General features: G+C 41.0%; 1 protein-coding gene across 1 annotated transcript; it reads left to right on the top strand.

Annotated features, from left to right (window-relative positions):
- Positions 1 to 1,732: 1,732 nt before the first annotated feature.
- On the top strand, positions 1,733 to 19,065 carry LOC101340556 (zinc finger protein 420-like). Its single transcript, XM_012556207.2, has 4 exons — positions 1,733 to 2,179; positions 12,854 to 12,980; positions 14,072 to 14,132; positions 14,493 to 19,065. The coding sequence occupies exons 1-4, from the start codon at positions 2,135 to 2,137 to the stop codon at positions 16,066 to 16,068; spliced, it is 1,809 nt and encodes a 602-aa protein (XP_012411661.2). The 5' UTR covers positions 1,733 to 2,134; the 3' UTR covers positions 16,069 to 19,065.
- The last annotated feature ends 5,193 nt before the right edge of the window (positions 19,066 to 24,258 follow it).

Genomic DNA, 24,258 nt, shown 5'->3' with positions numbered 1-24,258 from the left:
TTTGGATTCATGCATGCCTCCTCTCTCTCAACACCAACCTTCAGTCCATAAGGAACTTTTATTGGCTCTACTTTAAAAGTATTTAGGGACCATCCCTCACTTTTATTGCCACCACTCCAGTCTTAACATTTCTTATGATATGGCCGTACCTTTCTAACAGATTTTCCAGCTTCTACATTTACCACTACACAAAGGTCTTTTTTAAAAGAGGTATCAGATCAGTTTCCTTTTGTACTCAAAACTCTGAAATTGCCCTGCATTTCTTTCAAAAGCCTAAGTCTTTGCAGTGGCCAAGTGTCCTAGAACATGATATGTCCACCTACCCCAATCACCTTTCCAACTTCCTCTACTATTTCTCTCCCGTATCTCACAGTTCTCCAGTCAAACTAGTGTTTAACAAACTGGCCAAAGTACACGTTCACTTGTGGCAGAATTTCTTTTTGTAGAATAAACATGTCAGTTATCCATTTGGGTAACTCCTTCACATTCCTAAAGAGGTAAACTAGTTGCTGTCGGGTCGATTCTGATTTATGTGTTCAGAGTAGAACCACATTCCATGGGGTTTTCAATGACAATTACCTTTCAAAAGTAAACCACCAGGCTTGTCTTCCGAGGTGCCTGTAGGTGGATTTAATCTGTCAACCTTTCAGTAGTCTTGTCCTTAATCATTAGAGTCAGAGACTTTGCTTCACAAGCTTAGGTAAATGGTAATTCTGTTTAACTTCTTGAGGAACTCCCAAATTGTTTTCAACAGCATATGCACCATTTTACATTCCCACTAGCAGTGGATGAGGGTTCTTGATTTTTGGCATTCTTCAAAACACTTGCCATTTTGTTTTTCTTATAATAATAATTTGTCTTAGGCTGGGTTCTCTAGAGAAGTAAAACCAGTGAATTGTATTTATTTAGAGAGATTTATCTCAAGAGGACTCACACCATTGCAGAGGCTGGCAAGTCCCAAGTCCGTGGGTCAGGCATCAGGCCTGAGGCTTCTCCTGACTCACGTAGCTGCAGGGGCTGACGAACTCAGGATCAGCAGGTCACATGGTGGGCTGCTGGTGCACAAGCTGCAGAGGCTGATAAATCCCAAGATAGGCAGATATGCTACTAGCTCAAAACCCAAAAATTGGAGGTCAGATAATTATGAGCTGGATGCAGGATCCAGAGCGAGAGCCTTGCTAGAATATCCGTTTGTATACTGGAGGCAGGCCACACGCCATAGAAACTTCCTTGCAACTGTTTGGCTGCTCATAGCAGATCTCCTCCTAGAATTAATTACATCATTACGTAATTGTCAAACTATGTAACTGCCAAACCACTGGGAATCCTGGCTCAGCCCAGTTGACATATAATCTTAACCATCATAGTCTTCCCATTGACAACTTAGCACCTGTACAGATCTTCTTAAACCATACATAATTTCTGGATAAAAACAATAGTCATGCTCGCGCATAACGTGGTACAACAAACATGTATACAACTGAAAACACACTAGCCTCATCTACATCTCACATTTTATAAGTGAAGAAAACAAAAATATTTGATGCACACATAGAAGAAATATAACAGTTGTAGTCCTTGTTTTCTGCAACAGGCCATGTGATTGTAGCTGCTATATAGAACTACTTTTTTCCACCACCCATTCTGTATTCCCTTTATCCTCAGCAAACACCTCAGCTGGTCATGGTTCTTTGCCTGGTGGGGTGACCCAAACCTTCATTCCTGAAGGGTCTGAGCTGTTAGTCATGTCAGAATTGGGTTGCTGTAGTCTTCTGTGGACTTGAATCACAGGGCATGATAGTACTAAGGAATCTGTGTATTCCAGACATAATCTCTTCCCAATTAGTCCAGCTTCATTGACTTCTTCTTTACTAGGTCCACTCAGCATGTCATCAGTGTAATGGACCCGTGTGACATCTTGTGGAAGGGATGGGTGATCAAGGTCCCTACCGACTAAATTATGACATAGGGCTGGAGAGCTGTTATACCTCTGAGGTAGGACAGTGAAGATGGGTTGCTGGCTTGCAGGCTGAAGGCAAACTGCTTTGGTGGTTCTTTAAAATAGGTGTGGAGAAAGGCATTAGCCAGATCAATAACTGCATACCAGTTACCAGGACATGTATTTGCTCAAGCAATGAAACCACATCTGGAACAGCAGCTGCAGTTGGAGTCACACCTGGTAAGTTTTTGATAACCCACTGACATTCTCCAAGATCCATCTGTTTTTTGCCCAGACCTGAGAGTCAAGTTGAATGAGAATGTGGTGGGAATTAAGTCCTTGGTGGTGGCAGTAATCTCTGCACTACCTCTAGGAATGTGGTATTGCTTTTGGTTTGCTATTTTCCTTGGTAGGGGCAGTTCTAATGGCTTCCTTGGTTAAATTTATTCCTAGGTATTTTATTCTTTTCAATGATATTGTAAATGGAATTGCTTTCTGAATTTTCTTTTCAGGTTGTTGAGGAATCGTATAGAATGATTTCTTTTTGGGTTTTTTTGTTTGTTTTTATTGTACTAGATACATATGTAACAAAACATTTGCCATGTCTACAATCTCTGTATGTACATTAAACATGTACATGTTCAATGATATGCTCATTTTGTTCAACCATCAACCGTTCCCAAATTTTCCCATCACCCTTAACAGCATCTCAGTGTCCCCTAAGCATTTTGTCTTCCTTTCCTCTTCCCTGCCACCCATCCAATGAAACCAGTAATACACTTTATCTATACATTTTCTTTTTCTACATATTTCATAAAAGTGGTATCATACAATATTTGTCCTTTTGTGACTGGCATTTCACTTATAAGGTTCTCAAGGTTCAGCCATTTTGTAGCATGTATCAGTACTTCATTTCTCCTTATGGCTGAATAGTTGCCATTGTATGTATGCTCCACACTTTTTTTTTAAATCCACTCATCTGTTGATGGATGTTTAGACTGTTTCCATCTTTTGACTCTTGTTGATAGAGCTGCAATGAATATTGGTGTACAAGTATTTGTGTTTCTGCTTGTTGTATTTATTGGGTATATACCTAGGAGTGGGATTGCTGGATCATATAGTAATTCAGTGTTTAAAGTTTTGAAGAACCACCACATTACTTTCCACAGTGGCCGTAGCATTTTACAATCCCACTAGCAATCATGAAGTTTGTGATTTCTCTACATCCTCACCAACACCTGTTTTTTACTTTTTTTCATCATAGCCATCTTAATGGGTGTGAAGTAATATCTCATTGTGGTTTCAGTTTGGATTTTCCAAGTTGCTAATTATATTGAACATCTTTTTGTGTGCTTGTTGGACATTTGAATTTTTCCTTTCGTTAAATGTTCAAATCCTTTGCTTAATTTTTGATTGGGTTGTCTTTTTGTTGTTGAGTTGTAGGAATTCTTCATACATTTCTAGATATTATACCTTTATTCAATATATGGCTCCCAAAAATTTTCTTCTAATATATTCTCTCCAGTTTAAAGTGATTTGATGAACAAACACAACTGATTTTTACATGTTAATATTGTATCCTATAACTCTGGTGTAATCCTTTCTTAAGTCTAATAGCTCTCGTGTGTTTTTTGGGGTTTTCTATCTGTATGATCATGTCATCTGCAAATAAAGATAGTTTTGCATCCTTTCACATTCGGGTGCCATTTATTTTTATACGTGAATTCTCTGGCTGCAATGTCCACTACAGTGTTGAATAGCAGTGGTAGAAACAAGCATCTTTCTCTTGTTCTTGATCTTAGGGGAAAGCTTTCTTTGTTTCACCATTGGCTATGAGATGTTAGTTGTTGTTAGAAGCCGTCAAGTCGGTTCCAACTCATAGCGACTCTGTGTACTACAGAATGAAACACTGGTCCTGCACCATGCTCATAGTCGTTATGCTTGAGCCCATTGTTGCAGCCACTTTGTCAGTACATCTCGTTGAGGGTATTCCTCTTTTTCGCCAACCCTGTACTTTACCAAGCATGATGTCCTTCAGGGACTGATCCCTCGTGATAACATGTCCAAAGTATGTAAGATGCAGTCTCGCCATCCTTGCTTCCAAGGAGCATTCTGGCCGTACTTCTTCCAAGATAGATTTGTTCGTTCTTTTGGCAGTCCATGGTGTATTCCATATTCTTTGCCAACACCACAGTTCAAAGGCATCAATTCTTCGGTCTTCTTTATTCATTGTCCAGCTTTCGCACGCATGTGAGGCAGTTGAAAACACCATGGCTTGGGTCAGGCGCACTTTAGTCTTCAAGGTGACATCTTTGCTCTTCAACACTTTAAAGAGTTCTTTTACAGCAGATTTGCCCAAGGCAATGTGTCTTTTGATTTCTTGACTGCTGCTTCCATGGGTGTTGATTGTGGATCCAAGTAAAATGAAATCCTTGACAATGTCAGTCTTTTCTCCGTTTATCATGATGTTGCCTGTTGGTCCAGTTGTGAGAATTTTTGTTTTTATGTTGAGGTGTGATCCATACTGAAGGCTGTAGTCTTTGATCTTCATCAGTAAGTGCCTCAAGTCCTCTTCACTTTCAGCAAGCAAGGTTGTGTCGTCTGCATATCAAAGGTTGTTAATGAGTCTTCCTCTAATCCTGATGCCCCGTTCTTCTTCATATAGTCCAGCTTCTCAGATTATTTGCTCAGCATACAGATTGAATATGTATGGTGAAAGAATGCAACCCTGACACACACCTTTCCTGACTTTAAACCACACAGTATCCCCTTGTTCTGTCCGAACAACTACTTCTTGATCTATGTACAGGTTTCTCACGAGCACAATTAAGTGTTCCGGAATTCCTATTCTTCTCAGTGTTATCCATAATTTGTTATGATTCACACAGTCGAATGCTTTTGCATAGTCAGTAAAACACAGGTAAACATCTTTCTGGTATTCTCTGCTTTTAGCCAGGATCCGTCTGACATCAACAATGAAATCTCTGGTTCCACGTCCTCTTCTGAATCTAGCCTGAATTTCTGTCAGTTCCCTGTCGATGTATTGCTACAGCCACTTTTGAATGATCTTCAGCAAAATTTTACTTGTGTGTGATGTTAATGATACTGTTTGATAATTTCCACATTCATCTGGATGACCTTTCTTGAAAATAGGCGTAAATATGGATCTCTTCCAGTCAGTTGGCCAGGTAGCTGTCTTTGTAATTTCTTGGCATAGACAAGTGAACATTTCCAGCACTGCATCCGTTTGTTGAAACGTCTCAATTGGTATCCGTCAATTTCTGAAGCCTTGTTTTTCACCATTGCCATCAGTGCAGCTTGAACTTCTTCCTTCAGTACCATCGGTTCCTGATGCTGCCTGCATTGTTTAATATTTTCCCCCATAGAATCCTTCACTATTGCAACTCGAGTAGACTACTTTGAGGAGACAACTCTTCCCCAGTCTTCTTTTGAGTGTCTTGCAACCTGGGAGGCTCATTTTCCAGCACTATATCAGACAGTGTTCTGCTGCTGTTCATAAGGTTTTCACTAGCTAATTCTTTTCAGAAGTAGACTGCCGGGTTCTTCCTAGTCTCTCTTAGTCTGGAAGCTCAGCTGAAACCTATCTGCCGTGGGTGACCCTGCTGGTATTTGAATACTGGTCGCATAGCTTCTAGCATCACAGCAACACACAAGTCCCCGCAGTATGACAAACTGACATACACGTAAGGATGAATATGAAGTTAGCTGTGAGTTTTTCATGAATGTCTATTGTTAAAGAATTTCCCTTTGATTCCTAGTATGTTGAATGTTTTTATCATCAAAGGGTGTTGGATTTTGTGAAATAGTTTTTTTTCATCGGTTAAGATATCATGTTTTGTTTTGTTTTCCTTTTTATTGATGGGGGTGTATTAATTTTCTCATATTTAAGCATCCTTGCATTCTGGTATGAATACCAGCAATATTTTTTCTTCACTTGTAGAGGGTAATTTGGTTTCCTAGTATTTTGTTGAGGATTTTTGCACCTATATTCATCAGATACATTGTCATTTCTTTTCTGGTCACGTCTGTATCTTCCTTTTGTACCAGAATAATGTTCACTTGATAAAATAAGTTAGAAAATGTTACCTCACCTTCTAATTTTGGAGGAGTTTTTGAGATGAGTTGCTGTAAATTCTTTAAATACTTGGTAGAATTCAGCAGTGAAACCATCAGGTCTGGTGTTTTATTCTTCGGATGTTGTTGATTACTGATTCAATCTCTCTACTTGATATAAAAAAAACAAAACAAAAACTGTTGCCGTCAAGTTAATTCTGACTCATAGCGACCCTATAGTACACAGTAGAACTGACGCATAGGGTTTCCAAGGAGCAGCTGGTGGATTCGAACTGCTGACCTTTTGCCTAGCAGCCGAGCTCTTAACCACTGTGCCACCAAGGCTCCCTACTCGGTATAGTTATGTTAAAATTTTCTAAAATTCTCACAAAGTTGGTTCTACAAGGTTTGTTTGTTTGGTGGGGTGTTTCCTGGCTGATGGAACTTGGAGCTATTTATGTCAACATCTTGCTGATGTGTGACCTTTTCTCTCATCTCTATTTTTTAATATTGTGTCTGTATATAAAGTGGGTTTCTTACAGACCAAATCCTTTGTTTTTTCAGTTGTTTTATTTAGCCAAATTGATTATTGACATGTTTATTTTTCTCTACGTTATTTGTTATTTTCTCTTTGTTGCCCCCCTTTTTTTTTGCTACTGTTTTCTGCTTTATTTTAAACAGCATTTTATGTGATTCTATTTTCTTCCCGTATTGATACCAGTTATGTGTATGTATCCTTTTTAAAATTTTATTTTAGTTGTTACTGTAGAGTATATATTATACGTAATTTATAGCTAATCCAAGTCCACTTTGAAATTACATTGCAGTACTTCACATGTAATGAAAGTACCTTATATCAGTATTTCCAGTTCCTTTCTCTTGTTCCTTGTAAAATTGCTGTCCTTCGTTTCACTTGTCCACAAGGTATAATCACCATATCATTGTGACTGTTACTATTTTTAACAAGATCCTCTGTTGGATGAATTACAAACAAGAAAAATTTTATTTTACTTTCATTTCTTCCTTCTGTAATGCTCTTCCTTTGTTTTTATACATCCAAGCTTCTGACCAATATCATTTTCTCCTTTTCTATGAAGAACTTCCTTTAACGTTTCTTGCAAGACAGGTATTCTGGCAACAAATTCCCTCAAATTTGGTTGTCTGAAAACGGCAGTTATTTTTCCTTGACTTGTAGAGGTTAATTTGCTGGACACAGAATTCTAATTTGGTGTTCTTTTCCTCGCAATACTTGTCATTATTTCACTCCACTCTTTATGCTAGCATGGCTTCTGAGGACAAGTCTGCTGGACTTCTTAATATTTTTCCTCTATAGGCATCTTAGGTATCTAGTGCTGCTATAACAGAAGTACCACAAGTGTATGGCTTTAACAAACAGATTTGTTCTCACACAGTCTATAGGCTAGAAATCCAAATTCAGGGTGCCAGCTCCAGGGGAAGGCTTTCTCTCAGTCAGCTCTGGGGGAAGGTCCTTGTCATCAGTCTTCCCCAGCTGAGGAGCTTCTCAGCACAGGTAACCCAGGTCCAAAGGGCACTCACGCTCTTCTTCTGGCTCTTGTTTCTTAGTGGTATGAGGTCCCCACGTCCGTCTGCTCACTTCTTTTATATCTCAAAAGAGATTGACTTTAAGACACAACCTCATCTTGTAAACTGAGTTCTGCCTCATTAACATAACTGCTGTTAATCCCACCTCATTAACATCATAGAGGTAGGACTTACAACCTGGAGGAAAATCACATCAAATGACAAAATGGTGGACAATCACACAGTACTGGGAGTCATGGTACACTTTTGGGGGGAGACACAACTCAACGATAGGTAAGGTGTTCTGTAGTCCCGTTAACTGCGGGGGATACGTTCCAAGACCCTCATGGATTCCTGAACCCATGGGTACTACTGAACCCTATATATAAACACGCGTCACACCTTTGCCCCTCAGCTCAGCCAGGCCCCACTTTGCCTGTGCCTCCCACACATTATCCCCCAGTCCCTGGCCCTGCACATTGTGCCCAATTCCATGCCAAGGCCCCTCCCCAGACAACGTGCTCCATCCCATGCACAGAGATCGGCCTGGCCAACCCATCCCCAGAAAAAGGAAGACTAGGTAGTAAAGGTCTGAGAGCTGTGGGGAGCCGGATCCTGGCAGACCCCCAGCAGATAGGTGTGTGTGGCAGAGCAATGGCTCCAGCCCAGCCTAAGATCATGGCTGATTGCAGATAACGGAAACCCCAGAAAGGGAAGCTGCAGACTGGGGAGAGGGAACTACTATATTTTCCTTCTGGTTTCTTTCATGATTTTCTCTTTCTTTGTTAGTCTGTGGTTTAAATATAATATGTTTGGATATAGATATTTTGTATTTATCCTGATCAGTGTTATTTGAACTTCTGGATCTGTGATTTAATGTCTAGCATTAATTTTGTAAAATTTTCAGCCATTATTAATTTAAATATTAATGTTTCTTTTCATTTTTAGTTTCTTTTCTTTTTGATATCTTCATCAGCGTATGTGACACCTTTTGTTTTAGAGTTCTTGGATATTCTGTTCCTTTTTTTCTTTTTTTCACTCCCCCTTTTTGCATTTCAGTTTTGGATGTTTCTGTCTTAATCTTAGCACACTGACTCTTTCCTAGATCGTATTCAATCTACTACTGATTCCATTAATTACATTCTTCATTTCTGTGACATTGTTTTTGATTTCCTTTTGATTTTTATAGACTTTCTATCTCTCTACTCTTATTACTTGTCTATCTTGAATGTAGTCTGTCCTGGTTTGAATTATGTTCCCCCAAAAATGTGTGTATCAGTTTGGCTGGGCCATGATTCCCAGAATTGTGTGGTTGGCCTCCATTTTGTTATTGTAATTTTATGTTAAAGAGGATTAGGGTGGGATTGTAACATCACCCTTACCCAGGTCACATCCCTGATCCAATGTAAAAGGAGTTTTCCTAGGGTGTAGCCTGCACCACCTTTTACCTTACAAGAGATAAAAGGAAAGGGAAGCAAACAGAGTTGGGGAACCTCATACCACCAAGAAAGCGGTACCAGGAGGAGAGCATGTCCTTTGGACCTGAGGTTCCTGTGCAGAGAAGCTCCCAGACCAAGGGAAGACTGATGACATGGACCATTCTCCAGAGCTGATGGAGAAAGCGTTCCCCTGGAGCTGAAGCCCTGAATTTGGACTTGTAGCCTACTGGACTGTGAGAGAATAAACTACTCTTTATTAAAGCCATCCACTTGTGGTGTTTCTGTTATAGTAGCACTAGATGACTAAGACATAGTCTACTTTTTTCATTGGGGGAGGTCTTATCATATGAAAAACAGGTGTTTTACATGCCCAGTCTTCTAATTCCAAATTTTGTCATATCTAAGCCTGTTTCTGATGTTTGCTTTGTGTTTTCAAGCTGTACTTTTTGTCTTCTAGTTTGCCTTTTAATTTTTTGTTGAAAGATGGGCACAAAGGTGGATATAACGTATTTGGTAAAAGAAACTGGTTAATTGGCCTTTAGTATAATGTTTTATGTTTATGTGGCTAGAAGTAGGCTGTGTTTTTTGTAGCTGTAGGTGTGAGAGGCTAAAATTTCAGCTGGTTTTTTTTTTTTTTCCTTTTCTCTCCCCTTTTGCCTTTGAGCTTTGCCAGAGATGACTTCTTAAATAAAATCTTAAAACTGTTTCAGTTTTAACTTCCTTTTATTTTACAGGATCTCTATTGATGTGGTATATGTGTGGGGAGAGAGGAAGCACTGTATAGTCCTATGATTGGATTTCAGTCTTTTAGTGAGCCTGGTCTTAATTGACACCTTCATTAGTACTTCACAGCTCTCTTCCTCTTCCCTTAGATGAGACGGAAATCCTAGATGGAATTGCAGTTGGGTCTTTCCCTTCCCCCATGTCATGGATTGAATTGTGTCCCCCCAAAATATTTATCAACTTGGCTAGGTCATGAGTTCTGGTATTGTATGATTCTCTATTATTTTTTCATCTGATGTGATTTACCTGTGGGTTGTAAATCCTATCACTATGGTGTTAATGAGATGGATTAGTGGCAGTTAATATTGATGAGATCTACAAGATTAGATCATGTCTTAAACCAGTCTCTTTTGATATATAAAAGAAACAAGCAGATAGACGAGGACCTCATACTACCAAGAAAGCAGCACCAGGAGCAGAGTGTATCCTTGGGACCCAGGGACCCTGTGCCTTAGAAGCTCCTCCACCAGGGGAAGATTGATGACAAGGACCTTCTTGCAGAGCTGACAAAGCCATCCTTGGAGCTGATGCCCTGAATTTGGACTTGTAGCTTAGTAGACAGTGAGAGAATAAACTTTTGTTTATTAAAGCCATCCACTTGTGGTATTTCTTTTGTAGCAGCACTAGATGACTAAGACAGAATTTGGTACCAAGAGTGGGGTGCTGCTCCAACAGATACCTAAAATGTGGAAGCAGTTTTCAAACTGTGACTGGATAGAGGACTCAGAAGGAAATGGATAAAGCTGTTACTCTGAAGACGGTGCAGTGTGAAGAAGCAGCAGAGAACCGGCAGCAGCAGAACCAGGAGACCAGCGCCAGACAGCACTGGAGCTGACCCTCGGAGCAAGAGAGCTCAATGCCTTTGTGCAGGAGGCTACCTGCCGGCGTGGGGTGACTTCAGGCACTTATTGGTGGAGCTAGGCTTACTGACTCAGAGCAAGAGAGCTGAGTGTCTTCTGGCTGAAGTTTGCTGGCAGAGTAGGGGACCTCCAGGCACTTATCAGTGGAGCTACAAAGCTTTGGAACACTTGCCCCAGGAGGGCAGATGCAGGCAGTGAGGCCTCAGGAGCCAAACGGCCAAGGAACAAGGAAGCAGAGATGCCTCAGTCTCAAAGGGTATGGCCATGACCTCTGGGGTTTGAAAATGTGGAGCCATGGCCTCTGGAGTTTTAGTTCCAGGAGCCTTAGCAGGTTCTCATTGTGATGATTGGGAAAAAAATCCCCTCTTGCTTCCATCAGGGAGAGGAAAAAGGAGCCATTCTGAAATACATCCAGAGCATTTTGCTATCCTTAAAAAGGCTTGCTCTCAAAGGATACTATTCCACCAGCCCTCAAAGGATACTATTTCACCAGAACTTCAACCAAGCGGTGTTTTAAGAGTCTAAATGATCTGAGGTGTCTTAGTCATCTAGTGCTGCTACAACAGAAATACTACAAGCAGATGGCTCTAACAGAGAAATTTATTCTCTTACAATTCAGTAGGCCACAAGTCCAAATTCAGGGCATCAGCTCCAGGGGAAGGCTTTCTCTGTCAGCTCTGGAGAAAGGTCCTTGTCATCAGTCTTTCCCTGGTTTAGGAGCTTCTCAGGTGCAGGGACCCCAAGTCCAAAGGACACGCTCTGCTCCTGGTGTTGCTTTCTTGGTGGTGTGAGGTCCCTGTGTCTGCTCACTTCTCTCTTTTATATCTCAAAAGAGTGATTTAAGACACGATCTAATCTTGTAGATCTCATCAATATAACTGCTGCTAATCCATCTCATTAACATCATAGTGATAGAATTTACAACACTTAGGGAAAACACATCAGATAACAAAATGGTAAGACAATCATACAATACCGGGAATCATGACCTAGCCAAGTTGACCTATTTTTTGGGGACACAATTCAATCCATGACTTTCCACCCTTTGACCCCTTTTGAAAATTCACGTCCTTGCCACATGTAAAAGTCACCCCATCATATTATAGCAAAAGTCTTAAATCAACTCCAAGTCCAAAATCCAAAACTTGATCTGTGAAATCCAAAATACAAGTTATCTGTTTATCTGCTTCCAAAGGTACAATGGTGAAACAGGCAGGCACAAGCTAGACATTCCCATTGGGAAAAACTGGAAGAAAAGAAGGCACAACAGGCACCAAGCAAGGCAGCAGAACACATTACATTAGCCCTCAAGGCTTTGAAAATAATCCTCTGTTCTCTGAGATCATTTACACAATGGTCCTGACCTCCAGACTCTAGGTACTGGCCACACTATCCAGATTCTGAGTGAATTCAGAGAATTGAAGTCATAAGGTAAAATGCATCCCCCCAAAACTGGAGACACAGACAGGCAAATGCAGAGAATGACACTTTACACAAGCAAGAACTCTGAAAGAACAGCTGCTGCTAAAGCCAGTACTGGGATAGAAAACTTGAATTGACTAGTAGTATAAGACTCACTCTAGATCTGCTAGGGAACTAAAAATACTAGCAAGCCCAGACATAGGGAGGCCCCCCTCACTTTTTGGCAGATGGTCTTGTCAACTATTGTTGACCTGGGTTGCCTGTTGATTTGTGTAGACCTCGAGACCTCTCATGGCTGGTGAGGGACACAAGGAAAAACTACCAGTCTGTCAGTGTTTCCTAGTTATTAATATTTCATCTTCAAGTTTTGTTGAGTGTTCTGGTGGGTCTTAGGGAAGGAGGTGAAATTTTTTTCTTTCCACAGAGCAATTATGAACTGAATGTGGAACTAGGTCTTTCATTTGTAGAGAATTTCTCTCACTTCTGCTTTGGGTTTTGGCTGTTCTGGAACATAAATATAACAGGAATGAGATGGGGATTGGTCAGTGTCAAACTATGGAGAGATAAGTTCAGTGTTAAAAATGTTAAATCTATGAGATAGAATGCCAAGAATCAGGATGTAAATATAGACAGCAAAAAGAAGAGGCTGATTGCCAAATTCTGGAGTAGAACACAGAAACTTCTGTGACCTTTCTGTGAATTCTCCATTTCCTGCACTGATAGCCTCACTAGATCTTTCACACACATTGGGGAAGATGATACCTTGCTAATCCAGAATATGTGGGATGTTTTAGGACTCAGTGGTGTTTGAGGATGTGGCCGTGGACTTTACCCAGGAAGAGTTTGCTTTACTGGATTTTGCTCAGAGGAAACTCTACAGAGATGTGATGATGGAAACCTTCAAGAACCTGGCCTCAGTTGGTAAGGCGGACATCAGTTTTTTTTTTCTTTTTTTTCCCCAGTAATGAATGAATATATTTTACTCATTGCCCTTGTTTCAAGGTTTGAGTTGAGGAATGGGAATACATTGGAACACATTACAAACATACACTCACCTCGTGGAGCTTAGTCTGTAGTCTTTCCCCTTAAAACAAAAATCTAGATGTTAAACTGAGTTTGTATTTCTCTTCTGGTTAAAAGCCTTGATGGTCTTTTAAGTGTTGTAAGTATGCATATTGGCCTGAGGGGTCACTTTGGACTTAGATTTGTGGATTGCTACCTCATTAGAGTTTTACTGAATTTATTACAAATTTGACATGATACTTTGCTAAAAATAAACACACTAGTCCATCTATAGAGACTCTGGAGACCAAAATATTGGCCCAGTGTTAGGGAGGGAAATGATGCTCTCTACTGTCTTCCATTGTGATCTGCCATTTCCTATGAACACCATGTCAACCACATCCATTTGTTCTCCCAGGGAAAGGTCTAAGGAGAGTGAAGTTAGGACTTATCCAGAGTCATGGTGTCAGGAAGCACTAGGAAGGCAAGAATCCTTTGAAGGACAAACCCTTGAATAAATCAACTTGAAAAACTGTCTTCGTTTGAGGAGGCTAAGTTTCCACGTGGACCTGAGCTTTTTTTTTTTTTTTTTAATCTTAGTTTCCATCTATCTTCTCACACCTTCTATGTTCATGGAACAGATCTTCCTTTTTTTTTTTTAACATTACCTTTGTGCATATGCGTTGTTTGCCGGTCCTTTCTACTATGCTTTCCTGATTATACCATATTTATGACATTGTCACTTTCGATTATCAAGGAATTATTTTTTAGTAAATTGCTTACCCTTTTGACCATTGCCAAGTCCTGGAACATCCAAATGCTTCAGAGTCTTTCTGTGTTCACAAGTGCCTTGTTCGTCATAAAAGTTCCTTACCATTCTGTTTCATGTTGTGATACTCCACTTAAAATTATTGGGTCAGTTTCTCAGGAGGTTGGTGAAGGACAAATGGTGTCCAGTGAACATTTAATAATGCGATTCATAAAAAATAACTCCTGGTACTCCATTTTAGGAGACATCTGTGAATTCCATGGCATTGAAGAGCAGCATAACAACCAGGGGAGTCATGTGAGGTGAGTATCATTCATATTAGTGTGAGTAGTACCTGAGGAGAAAGTCTTAAGGTATTAGGACATTTATGTTTCTGTGTTTGTTTATATAAAACTAGCTCTAAAATTATGTGTTCACATAATTTTCACAACACTCTATTTTCATAAATATGAATGAGATACTGAGTATTTGGAACATTTCACTTGTATGCATTTATCCGAAAGCCCCATTATTTAGAAACCCTGACAGTAATGAAATTGATCTCTATGAGATGATTCAGTCTATTCAACATGAGATAGGACAGTAAACATACACATTTACTGTGTATTATATATGAAATGATAACGAACTGTATTCTAACAGTATGCTGCCTATTTTGACAGAAGTCATACAGATGAGCACCTCTTTGAAAGTACAGAGAAAGAAAAGGAAAGGAAAGAATGTAATCAGTGTGGAAAAACTTTCAGCAAGATTCCATATCTTACCAGCCTCGAAAGAATTCCTGCTAGAGAAAATCCTTCTGAATGCTGTCAATGTGGAAAAGCTTTCATGAATCATTCTTCATTTAAACATCACTTCAGATCTCACACTGGATGCAATACCAATGAGTGTGAGGAATGTGAAGTAGCCTGCAGTTCTCCTTACCTAAGCATTCATGTAAAAACTCTTCCTGGACAGAAAATTGATGAAAGTAAGAAATGTGGCATCACCTGTAGTTCCTCATCCCTCATTACACATATACAAAGTCATGGTAAAGAGAGGCCTTATGAATGTAAGGAATTTGGGAAAGCCTTTGGTCAGTTCTCAGCCCCCATTGAATATAAAAATATTCAAAATGGAAAGCAACCTTATGATGGTAAGGAATATGGGAATACCTTTAGTTCTTCCTCATCCCTCAGTAAACATATTAGTATTCACAGTGGAGTAAGGCCTTACGAATGTGAGGAATGTGGGAAAGCATTTAGTAAGTCCTCGAAGCTGAATAGCCATGTAAGGACTCACAGTGGAGAGCGGCCTCATGAATGTAAGGAATGTGGGAAAGCCTTCAGTTGTGCTTCATCCCTCACTAGACATATAAGAACTCACAGTGGAGAGAGGCCTTATAAATGTAAGGAATGTGGGAAAGCCTGTAGCCAGTCCTCACACCTGATCACCCATATAAGAACTCACAGTGGAGAGAGGCCTTATGAATGTAAGGAATGTGGAAAAGCATTTAGGTGGTCCTCACACCTCACTACACATATAAGAACTCACACTGGAGAGAGACCTTACAAATGTAAGGAATGTGGGAAAGCCTTTAGGCGAGCCTCAAATCTGATGAATCATATAAGAACTCACAGTGGAGAGCAGCCTTATGATTGTAAGGAATGTGGAAAATCTTTTTCTGATTCCTCAAGCCTCACTACACATTTAAGAACTCATAGTGGAGAGAGGCCTTATAAATGTAAGGAGTGTGGAAAAGCCTTTCGGCAGTCCTCGCACCTGATCAACCATATAAGAATTCACAGTGGAGAGCGGCCTTATGAATGTAAGGAATGTGGGAAAGCCTTTAGCCAGTCTTCACACCTGATCAACCATGTAAGAACTCACAGAGGAGAGAGGCCTTATGAGTGTAAGGAATGTGGGAAAGCATTTAGCCGATACTCAAACCTGATCAACCATATAAGAGCTCACAATGGAGAGCGCCCTTATGAATGTAAGGAATGTGGGAAAGCATTTAGCCGGTTCTCAAACCTGATCAACCACATAAGAGCTCACAGTGGAGAGCGGCCTTACGAATGTAAGGAATGTAGGAAAGCCTTTAGCCAGTCCTCACACCTGATCAACCATAAAAGAACTCACAGTGGAGAGTGGCCTTATAAATGTAAGGAATGTGGGAAAGCATTTAGCCAGGCTTCATCTCTCTCTCAACATGTAAGAACTCACAATGGAGAGAGAACTTATGAATGTAAGGAATGAGGTAACATCTTTGGTTGTCATTTGAAAACGTGAGAAGGTACACTGAAAAGAAGTAATAGATTACACATGACGTTCTATGAATGTAAAAGAAGCCTTCAGTGTCCGTCCTTCTTCCAGACTTCTATGATACCTTACACACGGGAGAGACTCTGCAGCTGTAAGCAAACTACTACTTCAGCTGTTGCAAACGACTTTGGAGAAGTATCAAAATGTTATTTTGGTTCTGTTATATAAAAATTATTACAAAATCTCAGCAACCCTTGGTGTCAAACTGTGGTGTTTTTTGTTTTTTTAATCAACTATGTTTTTAAAGTTTATATTTTTTCACATAGAACAGTATGTTCTCATTGTAGAAAGTTTGATTTTATTATAAGGAAAAGCAGAAATTACTTAAAATTCCACCACTCTCGTTATTTTAGATATTATCTTTTGGCATTCTTTGTATGCAAAACAGTGTTTTCTTAAAGAATCTGGATTATACTGTGTGTTTGTGTTGTACCCAACTTTTTTTCATTGTTTTTCTTAATTATCTTTCACAACTATAATGATCCCTAGTTTACTAATGAGAAAACTGCACAGAAGATTTTAACCCACATCCCATCTTTTCAGAATAATGTCTGTCTCGGATGGTGCTGTAAGAAGTAGGATTTTTGTTGAAGGTTCACATTGGGTATACACAGAGATGGTAGACCCGCACAGACCTACAACCTAACCTAGATGCAATGGAGCTTCTGTCTGGCACAAGCACAAAACCTGTATTTTAAAACAGTCCTGCTTTTGGTAATTTTGTGGTTTGAGCAGAGTGCACTAGGCCAGGAGTTGAGGCTGTAGTTGCTGGACTGGGCTGGACTGCACTGATGGCTGCTGCTCCACCAAGGGTGCACACCTGCTGCAGGGCCTGGACATTTATACAGAGCTCCTCTGCCCCTACAGTGAAGTGGTATCTTCTTGCTTGACTTCTCACGTAAGGGGCTTTGGACATAGTGACTATAGGTAGCAAAAGCCTTCAAGTTAGGTTTCACATTGACCCAGCAATTCTCCTTTCAGAATCATTTCTTGGAAGTTCTTGGGCGCTGTAATGGTGTACCTTGATAACTGTGCTAGATTGTGGAAATAGGGGAAATGGTGTCAGTGTCCAACAGGAAGGGAGTTTTCAGATAAATGCCTGGCTACATGTCAGTGTTGTACTGCCACTAAATGAATTTTTTCAGAAGAATTTAGTCCACAGGAGAAGCCATCATAGCTTCAAGTGTGATAGGATATAAAAGCGTACATAATGATGGCAGTTTATAAAAAATTTACGTGTATAGACAAATCAGCCTGTAGAGATCTGTCCCAAAGGCAAGACTAGGTGATTACTCTGTTTCTGACTAACTTGAAAATTTTCTGCAGTCATTGTTCATTACTTGTTCAATTTTTTAAATTTAAAAACATTAATTTGCTTTTGGGATGTACAGTAACATCTGTTTTGACAAATATGTCAAGTCGTATAACCAGTACCACAATGAAAATACAGCTTTTCTCCTTCCTCCAAAAAATTCCCTAGTGCTGCCACTTTTTAGTCATGAATCCCTAGCACTTGTCCATGTACATATCATGCTGTATGGAGTTTTTAGATTCTGGCTCCTGTCATTTAGAGTAATGAATTTGATGTTCATCCAGGTTGATGAATGTATATATACATTCTGGTAGTTTATTCCTTTTTATTGCTTTGTACTGTGTTGTGTAGATATACCATAGTTTGTGTAGTCATCAGGTTAAGAATATTTGAGTTTCCAGGTTTTTGTTTTTTGTCCTTTTAAATAAAACTGCTGTAAACATTGTTGCACAGGGTTTTACATGGACATAATGTTTGACTTTTCTCATCTATATCCCTATGTATGGGATTGCTGTTTCATGATTAATTTCATAAGATTACCTTCATAAGAACTTTCACTCTCAGAGTGCCATTTTATATTCTACCAACAATATAATTCCAGTTGCTGGGATATGGAGAGGCTGCTTTTCTAGTGGAATAAAATACACTTCTGTTTGCCTCTGGCTTTAGGGGAGGGATTTGGGTTGGCAGCTTACCTGACAGGCATCCCTGCATTTGTGAGGACAGCGTGTGCAATGTAGCATCTGGATTAGTCCTCAGGCACAAGTGTATGGAGCTAAGGCTATGCCATTACTGCCCAGATTGAAAGCTGGAGGAAACTTGCACTGTCAGAATGCTGTGCCTGCAGGGATCCTCCACTGGACAACCCACACAGAGCAACGTAGGGACAAAAATACCCTCTCCAGGAGCCTGGAAGGTGATCACACTGGAAATGGAAATGAAAGCCCCTTCTTCCTGCAGTGTCCTTCATTGTCCTCCATACACTGATGACTGGCAGAGAAACGCCCTAGCTCCATTATCAGATCAGGAAAAAATAAGGTATCTGCAGCAGAAGCAACAGATTGATAACCAAGACAATGATCAAAATGTAGCTTTTGTTGGTTTTCTGTCAGTGATAAACCATCTCCTAGCAAAGTGAAAGCTTAGGTCTTGGTGCCCAACCTCTTCCCCTCCCTGTAGGAGCTTAAAGCGTCTGCCTCTTGTGCCTGTCAGCCTCTCCTACCAACTCTACCTTCTCTGACACCAACCTACTGAAAATGCAACTTCTGTCTAACCAACTGGAGCAATGTCTGATCTAACAAGTGAAAGGGCACAGCTCTAGAATGCCAAGTGTGGCCAAGATTGCAGACACCAAGCAAAATTTTAGGGGCCCCTGGAATCACCCAGACTTCCAATTAACTAGCTAAAATTTTGTTTCCACTACCACCTTGTGTTCAATAATTTGCTAGAATGATGCAGAACTTAGGAAGTGGCTCAGAGTTTTAAGATAACAAAAAGGATACAAATCAAGACTAGCATTTAAAGCAGAGCAGCATATGATGAGGGTTAGCAGGGTGTCAAATGTGGAGTTGCTATGTCACAAGCATAATTTATTTCTTCACGCATCCCATGCATATACGTCTATCACCAACCAGGAAGTTCACCTGAACTTCAGTGTCTACTGTTTCATTATGTAGGCATGATTGAATCATTGGTCATACATTTGACTCCAGTCCCCTTTCTGCAGTTCAGTTAGAGGTGCTGATACCACAGAGTGGGTCTTTTAAGCCCCACACCTTGAATCACCTCTTAAGATATGCTGTAAGTCAGCACAACTGGATGAAACCAAAAGCTAAGAACTTTGCTGACTACAACAAAACACTTCGTGGGACAGAGTAGCAGGGGTGGGGGTCTGGGGACCATGGTTTCAGGGGACATCTAGGTCAATTGGCATAACAGTTTATTAAAACGTTTTGTGTCCCACTTTGGTTAGTGGTGTCTGGGGTCTTACAAGCTAGTGAGTGGTCATCTAAGATGCATCAATTGGTCCCAACCCATCTGGAGCAAAGGAGAATGAAGAACAAAGACAAGGAAAAAGCCCAAGAGACAGAAAGGGCCACATAAACCAGAGACTTCATCAGCCTGAGACCAGAAGAACTAGGTGGTGCCTGGCTACCACCAATGACCTCCCTGACAGGGAATACAACAGAGACTCCCTGACAGAGCAAGGAGAAAAGGGGTGCAGAACTCAAATTCTAGTAAAAAGACCAGATTTAATGGTCTGACTGAGACTGAAGGGACCCTGGAAGACATGGCCCCCTGACACTCTGTTCGCCAAAACTAAAACCATTCCCAAAGTCAACTCTTCAAAGATTAGACTGGAGTATGGGACATAAAATGATACTCGTGAAGACTGTGCTTCTTAGCTCAAGTAAATACATGAGACTAAATGGGCAGCTCCTGTCCTGAGGTGAGATGAGGCAGAAAGGGACAGGTGCTGGTTGAATGGACATGGGAAATCTGAGGTGGAAAGGAGAAGTGTACTGTCAGAGTATAGGGAGAGCAACTAGGGTCACATAACAATGTATGTATAAATTTTTGTATGAGAAACTAGAACTGTAAACTTTCACTTAAAGCACAATTAAAAAAAGATATGCTCTAAGGTGTGCTCTGGCGTCCTCTAAACATCAGAGACATTCCAATCATTCAGGAATTTCTTTGTATACAGTAATTTTTCACCACAAAGGACTGCTTTTATTTCTCCCTTAAGGTGAATAATATTGGTTACTATGTATCATTTAAAACCAGTTGCTAGAAAAGGGTATCACGTTTGGTATTGGTTAGCAAACAAGGGAAACACTCGAAATGTAGTGACTAAATAACAATGGACTCCAAACATACCAACCGTCGCCAATATGTCACAGGCACACCAACATTTTCTATTATGCAAAAGGTCACCATGAGTCAGAGCTGACTTGACCGCAACTAACATGTATGAGGCAGTTTTACATGAATTAACTACCATTAACACCATTGTCTTAGGCTGCATTCTCTAGAGAAGCAAAACCAGTAAAGCATATAAATGTATATAGACAAGGATTTATATCAAGGAAATGGCTCACGCAGCTGTTGAAGCTGCAACGTCCCAAGTCGTGGGTCAGGAAAGAGGCTTCTCCTGATTCATGTAGCCACAGGGTCCAGTGAACCCAACATCGGCAGGCCTGAGAGCAGGGCTGTTGCTCACAGGCTGTGACTATCAACAAACCCCAAGATCAGCAGGCAAGACCACAGGCAAGCTGCTAGCTCAAGTCCCAAGAACCAGATGTCCAGCTGCAGGATCTGGAACAAGCAAAAGCCCCAGTAAGGAGATAAGGAAGAGCACAATGGTGGAGGGTGGAGACATGAAGGTTGAGGGGGTTGGTGAGAACACCACAGGCCCTGCCCCCGCCAGTACTGACAGCAGATCCCATCATGGGGGGGATGACGTATCAAATTTCAACAGGGAAGTGATCACATTATACAACTGTGAAAACACTGAGAATTATGGCCCAGCCAAGTTGACACACAACCTTAACCATCACAACCATTAATCCTCAGGGATTTTATCTTAAAGTAAGAGAGATGCTCGAGTTTAAATGGACAAGCTCATTTAGTTTATTGCAAAGTAGTCATGGCAAGGCACACAAGTAAGTCCAAAAGACATTCATTTAGGGCAAGAGAATGGGGACAATAAAACATGAGTTCAATCGTTATAGTCCAGATATTTAGATTGCAGGCATTTAGCTTTAATGAGTGGTGAAAGGGAGGCTTGACCACAGCTTATGCTCGGCAAAGGTCCCTTGTAGCTGGGGTCCCAGGTCAGCAGCTACAGGCAAAGTCTCTGTTTTTGTTTCTGATTTGGTTACAGTCTTCTGAGAAATTAGAAGAGATGTTCTGCCTCTGTCTTTTCTTATGTGGCCTCAAGTCCAGGGTTTATATAGGATTTTCTTCTTTGGAGTTTCACCATAAAGACCAGAGGATGTAATGTCTAACAAAGACTAGTCTGTTACATCTTCTCTTCAAGGTCAGAAATTAGGGTGGTTGTTTGCAATTTAGCTATATGTTACATTTTATCACAGCATGCTGGTGCACGGCCATCTTGTTTACATCATCTATTTTAATTTAAATACACATTGACTAATACACATGTGGTTTGAGAGCATTAGTGAAGTATACATAACACTTGTCTCATTTTATAAGGAAATTAATTCCTAGAGGTTTCCTAGTGAGTGACAACATCAGGATTCAAACCAAGACCTAGAGTGGACCATTGCTCTCATCTGAGTGCTAATTTGAGGATCCCCCACGTGCCTAGAGCTCTAGTTTCCAGGTGTAAAAGACCAAAAGTCATATCCTTGCCCTCATGACTAGAGAAGGTGAACAAAGTAGTGGTGCAAGTAGTTAAATGCTGAACTAGTAACCAAAAGGTTGTTAGTTCAAATCAATCCAGAGGTGCCTCAGAAGTAAGGCTTGGCAATCTGCTTCCAAAAGTTCATAACCTTGAAAACCCTATGGAGTGCAGTTCTACTCTGCACACATGGGGTCGCATGAGTCAGTAGACTACACCTCAACTTACAAAGGGATGGAAAGACGGACTGGGGAGAGAGCCATCCCACTGACCCCAGCCACTGGCATCTGGTCCTGCTACAACCACACCTTTGGCTGTGGTTACTTCCGCCAGTCTGGCCCAGACTCAGGGCTCAACTGAGTCTTCCACGGAGGAAGCTAGAAGCTCCTCACATCCCAGCTGAAAGAAGAGGCTGCCGTCTGGTGTCCTTAAACTAGGAAGCACGCTCCCCGGAAGTGGACACGTGCGTCCAGAAGTGTGTGTCCCCAGCCCAGTGGCCATCTAACTGGTGTCTCCACCAGCGTCTGAGGTAAATTTTCGCCTGTCTCGGTGTCCCGCTCATCGTGCAGGAGTGGAGGGTCTGAAGGGGCAAGTGCAGGCCAGAGGTGCGTCCCCAGCCCTGTCACGGCGGGTAGTCTAGGCCGCTCTGAGAACCTGGCCGGCTCAGCCCGCACCAGTCGGGCCGCTGGGGCAGAGGCCGCCGACGGCGTCAGTCCCTTCTGGAAGATGCAGACGGGAAGTGGTGTCAGGGCGCGTTTGGTGGGTCCTCTTCATCTGCTGTGCTCTACACTTTAACAGTCCCCAAAGCAACGTTTGTGTCCTTTCTCCAGAATGAAAATCCTCTCCATCGTTCACCCAGAGGTCATCCTCTTCTCACAGACCTGGCAAATCTGGCAAGTTGCAGTGAACACTGCGCAGAATTGCTTTTGGTGTGGGTATCAGTTATTAAAGTTTGATAAGTTATATTCAGGTGAAAAGATAAACATTTTCAGGTTATTGGGGAGCACATTTATCTAATATAAATAAGTGCATGAGAATTGTAAAGAAACAAAATAATTATTCCTGATGCAAAAAGGTAGACTCCCCCCCCCCACCTTCTTAGAGCACTTACTTTAGAAATCTTATGATTTAAATTTTTTTCTTTGCCTCTTTTGAGAAATCCTCTTGGAAGGATAAACTTCTTGCTAGTTTTACAATCCATGAATGTTTTCTCAAGGATTTGAGAGCCTACTTTTCAAAGTGTCATCAGTAAGGAAGACAGCTTTTTGTCTCAGAGTTTCTTTGGGAGGGTAAGAGCCTGACTTGGGTGGGCTCCAAGCTGCAATACTACCACCTCTTATAAAGATATGAGAAGATTATTTCTTCTCAATTGAGAGGACAGTCTGGAGGTGTATGACCACACAGCAATCAGGTATGAGACCCTGAATTTTAAGGAAGCTCCCATATAGCTTTAGGCTTTTTTAGAATAATAACCAGATAGACAATGCTCTCTTAGACTGGTTGTCTAGAGAAGCAAAACCGGTGAAGCATATATATGGATAGAGATTTATCTCAAGGAAATGGCTCACACAGTTGTAGAGGCTGGCAAGTCCCAAGCCTGACTCACGTAGATGCAGGGGCTGACGAAGCCAAGATTGGCAGGTCATAGAGCAATGTGCTTGCTCTCAGCTGCTGAAAAATCCAAGATCGGCAGGTATAATGGCAGGTTGCTGGCCCGCTGGCTACAGAGGTCAACAAATCCCAAGACTGTCAGGTAAGACAGCAGGCTGCTGGCTCACAGGATGTGGAAGCCGACAAATCCCAAGAGCAGCAGGTAAGACAGCAGACCACTAGCTCGCAGGCTGTAAAGTCTGACAAATCCCAAGATAAGCAATAGAGCAAGCTGCTGGCTCAAGTCTGAAGAACCAGAGGTCAGATAATGACAAGCAGGATGCAGGATCCAGAGCAAGCAAGCCTTGCCAGAACATCCATATGTACAGGCCACACCCCCAAGGAAACTCCCTTTTCAAATGATTGGCTCCTCACATCAGATCACAAAATAGGGGATGACTACATCATTACATAACTGACAGATGACATCATTACATAACTAACTACATAACTGCCAAGCCACTGAGAAACATGGCCCAGTCAAATTGACACACAACCTTAATCACACATTCCACCCCTTGTCAGCTTCGCACCTATACATCTATTTAAACCTTACATAATCTCTAAATAAAGACAGTTATAAAGTCATACTTGCTCCTAACATGATACAACATGCAGACAACCGAAAACGCACTGTTTACATCTTATATAAGTAAACAAAAATATTTGATGGACACATATGAGGAAGAAATACTTATAACAATTACAGTCCTCATTTCTGTAACTGGGTCACATGGTTGTCGCTGGTATTTAGAACTACCTTCTTCCAATACCCATTCCACATTCCCTTTATCCT

The sequence above is a fragment of the Trichechus manatus genome, unplaced genomic scaffold, assembly GCF_000243295.1.
Source record: "Trichechus manatus latirostris isolate Lorelei unplaced genomic scaffold, TriManLat1.0 scaffold00057, whole genome shotgun sequence".
NCBI lineage: Eukaryota > Metazoa > Chordata > Mammalia > Sirenia > Trichechidae > Trichechus > Trichechus manatus.
Note: the sequence above shows the minus strand (reverse complement) of the source record. Positions and strands in the feature narration are given on the sequence as shown.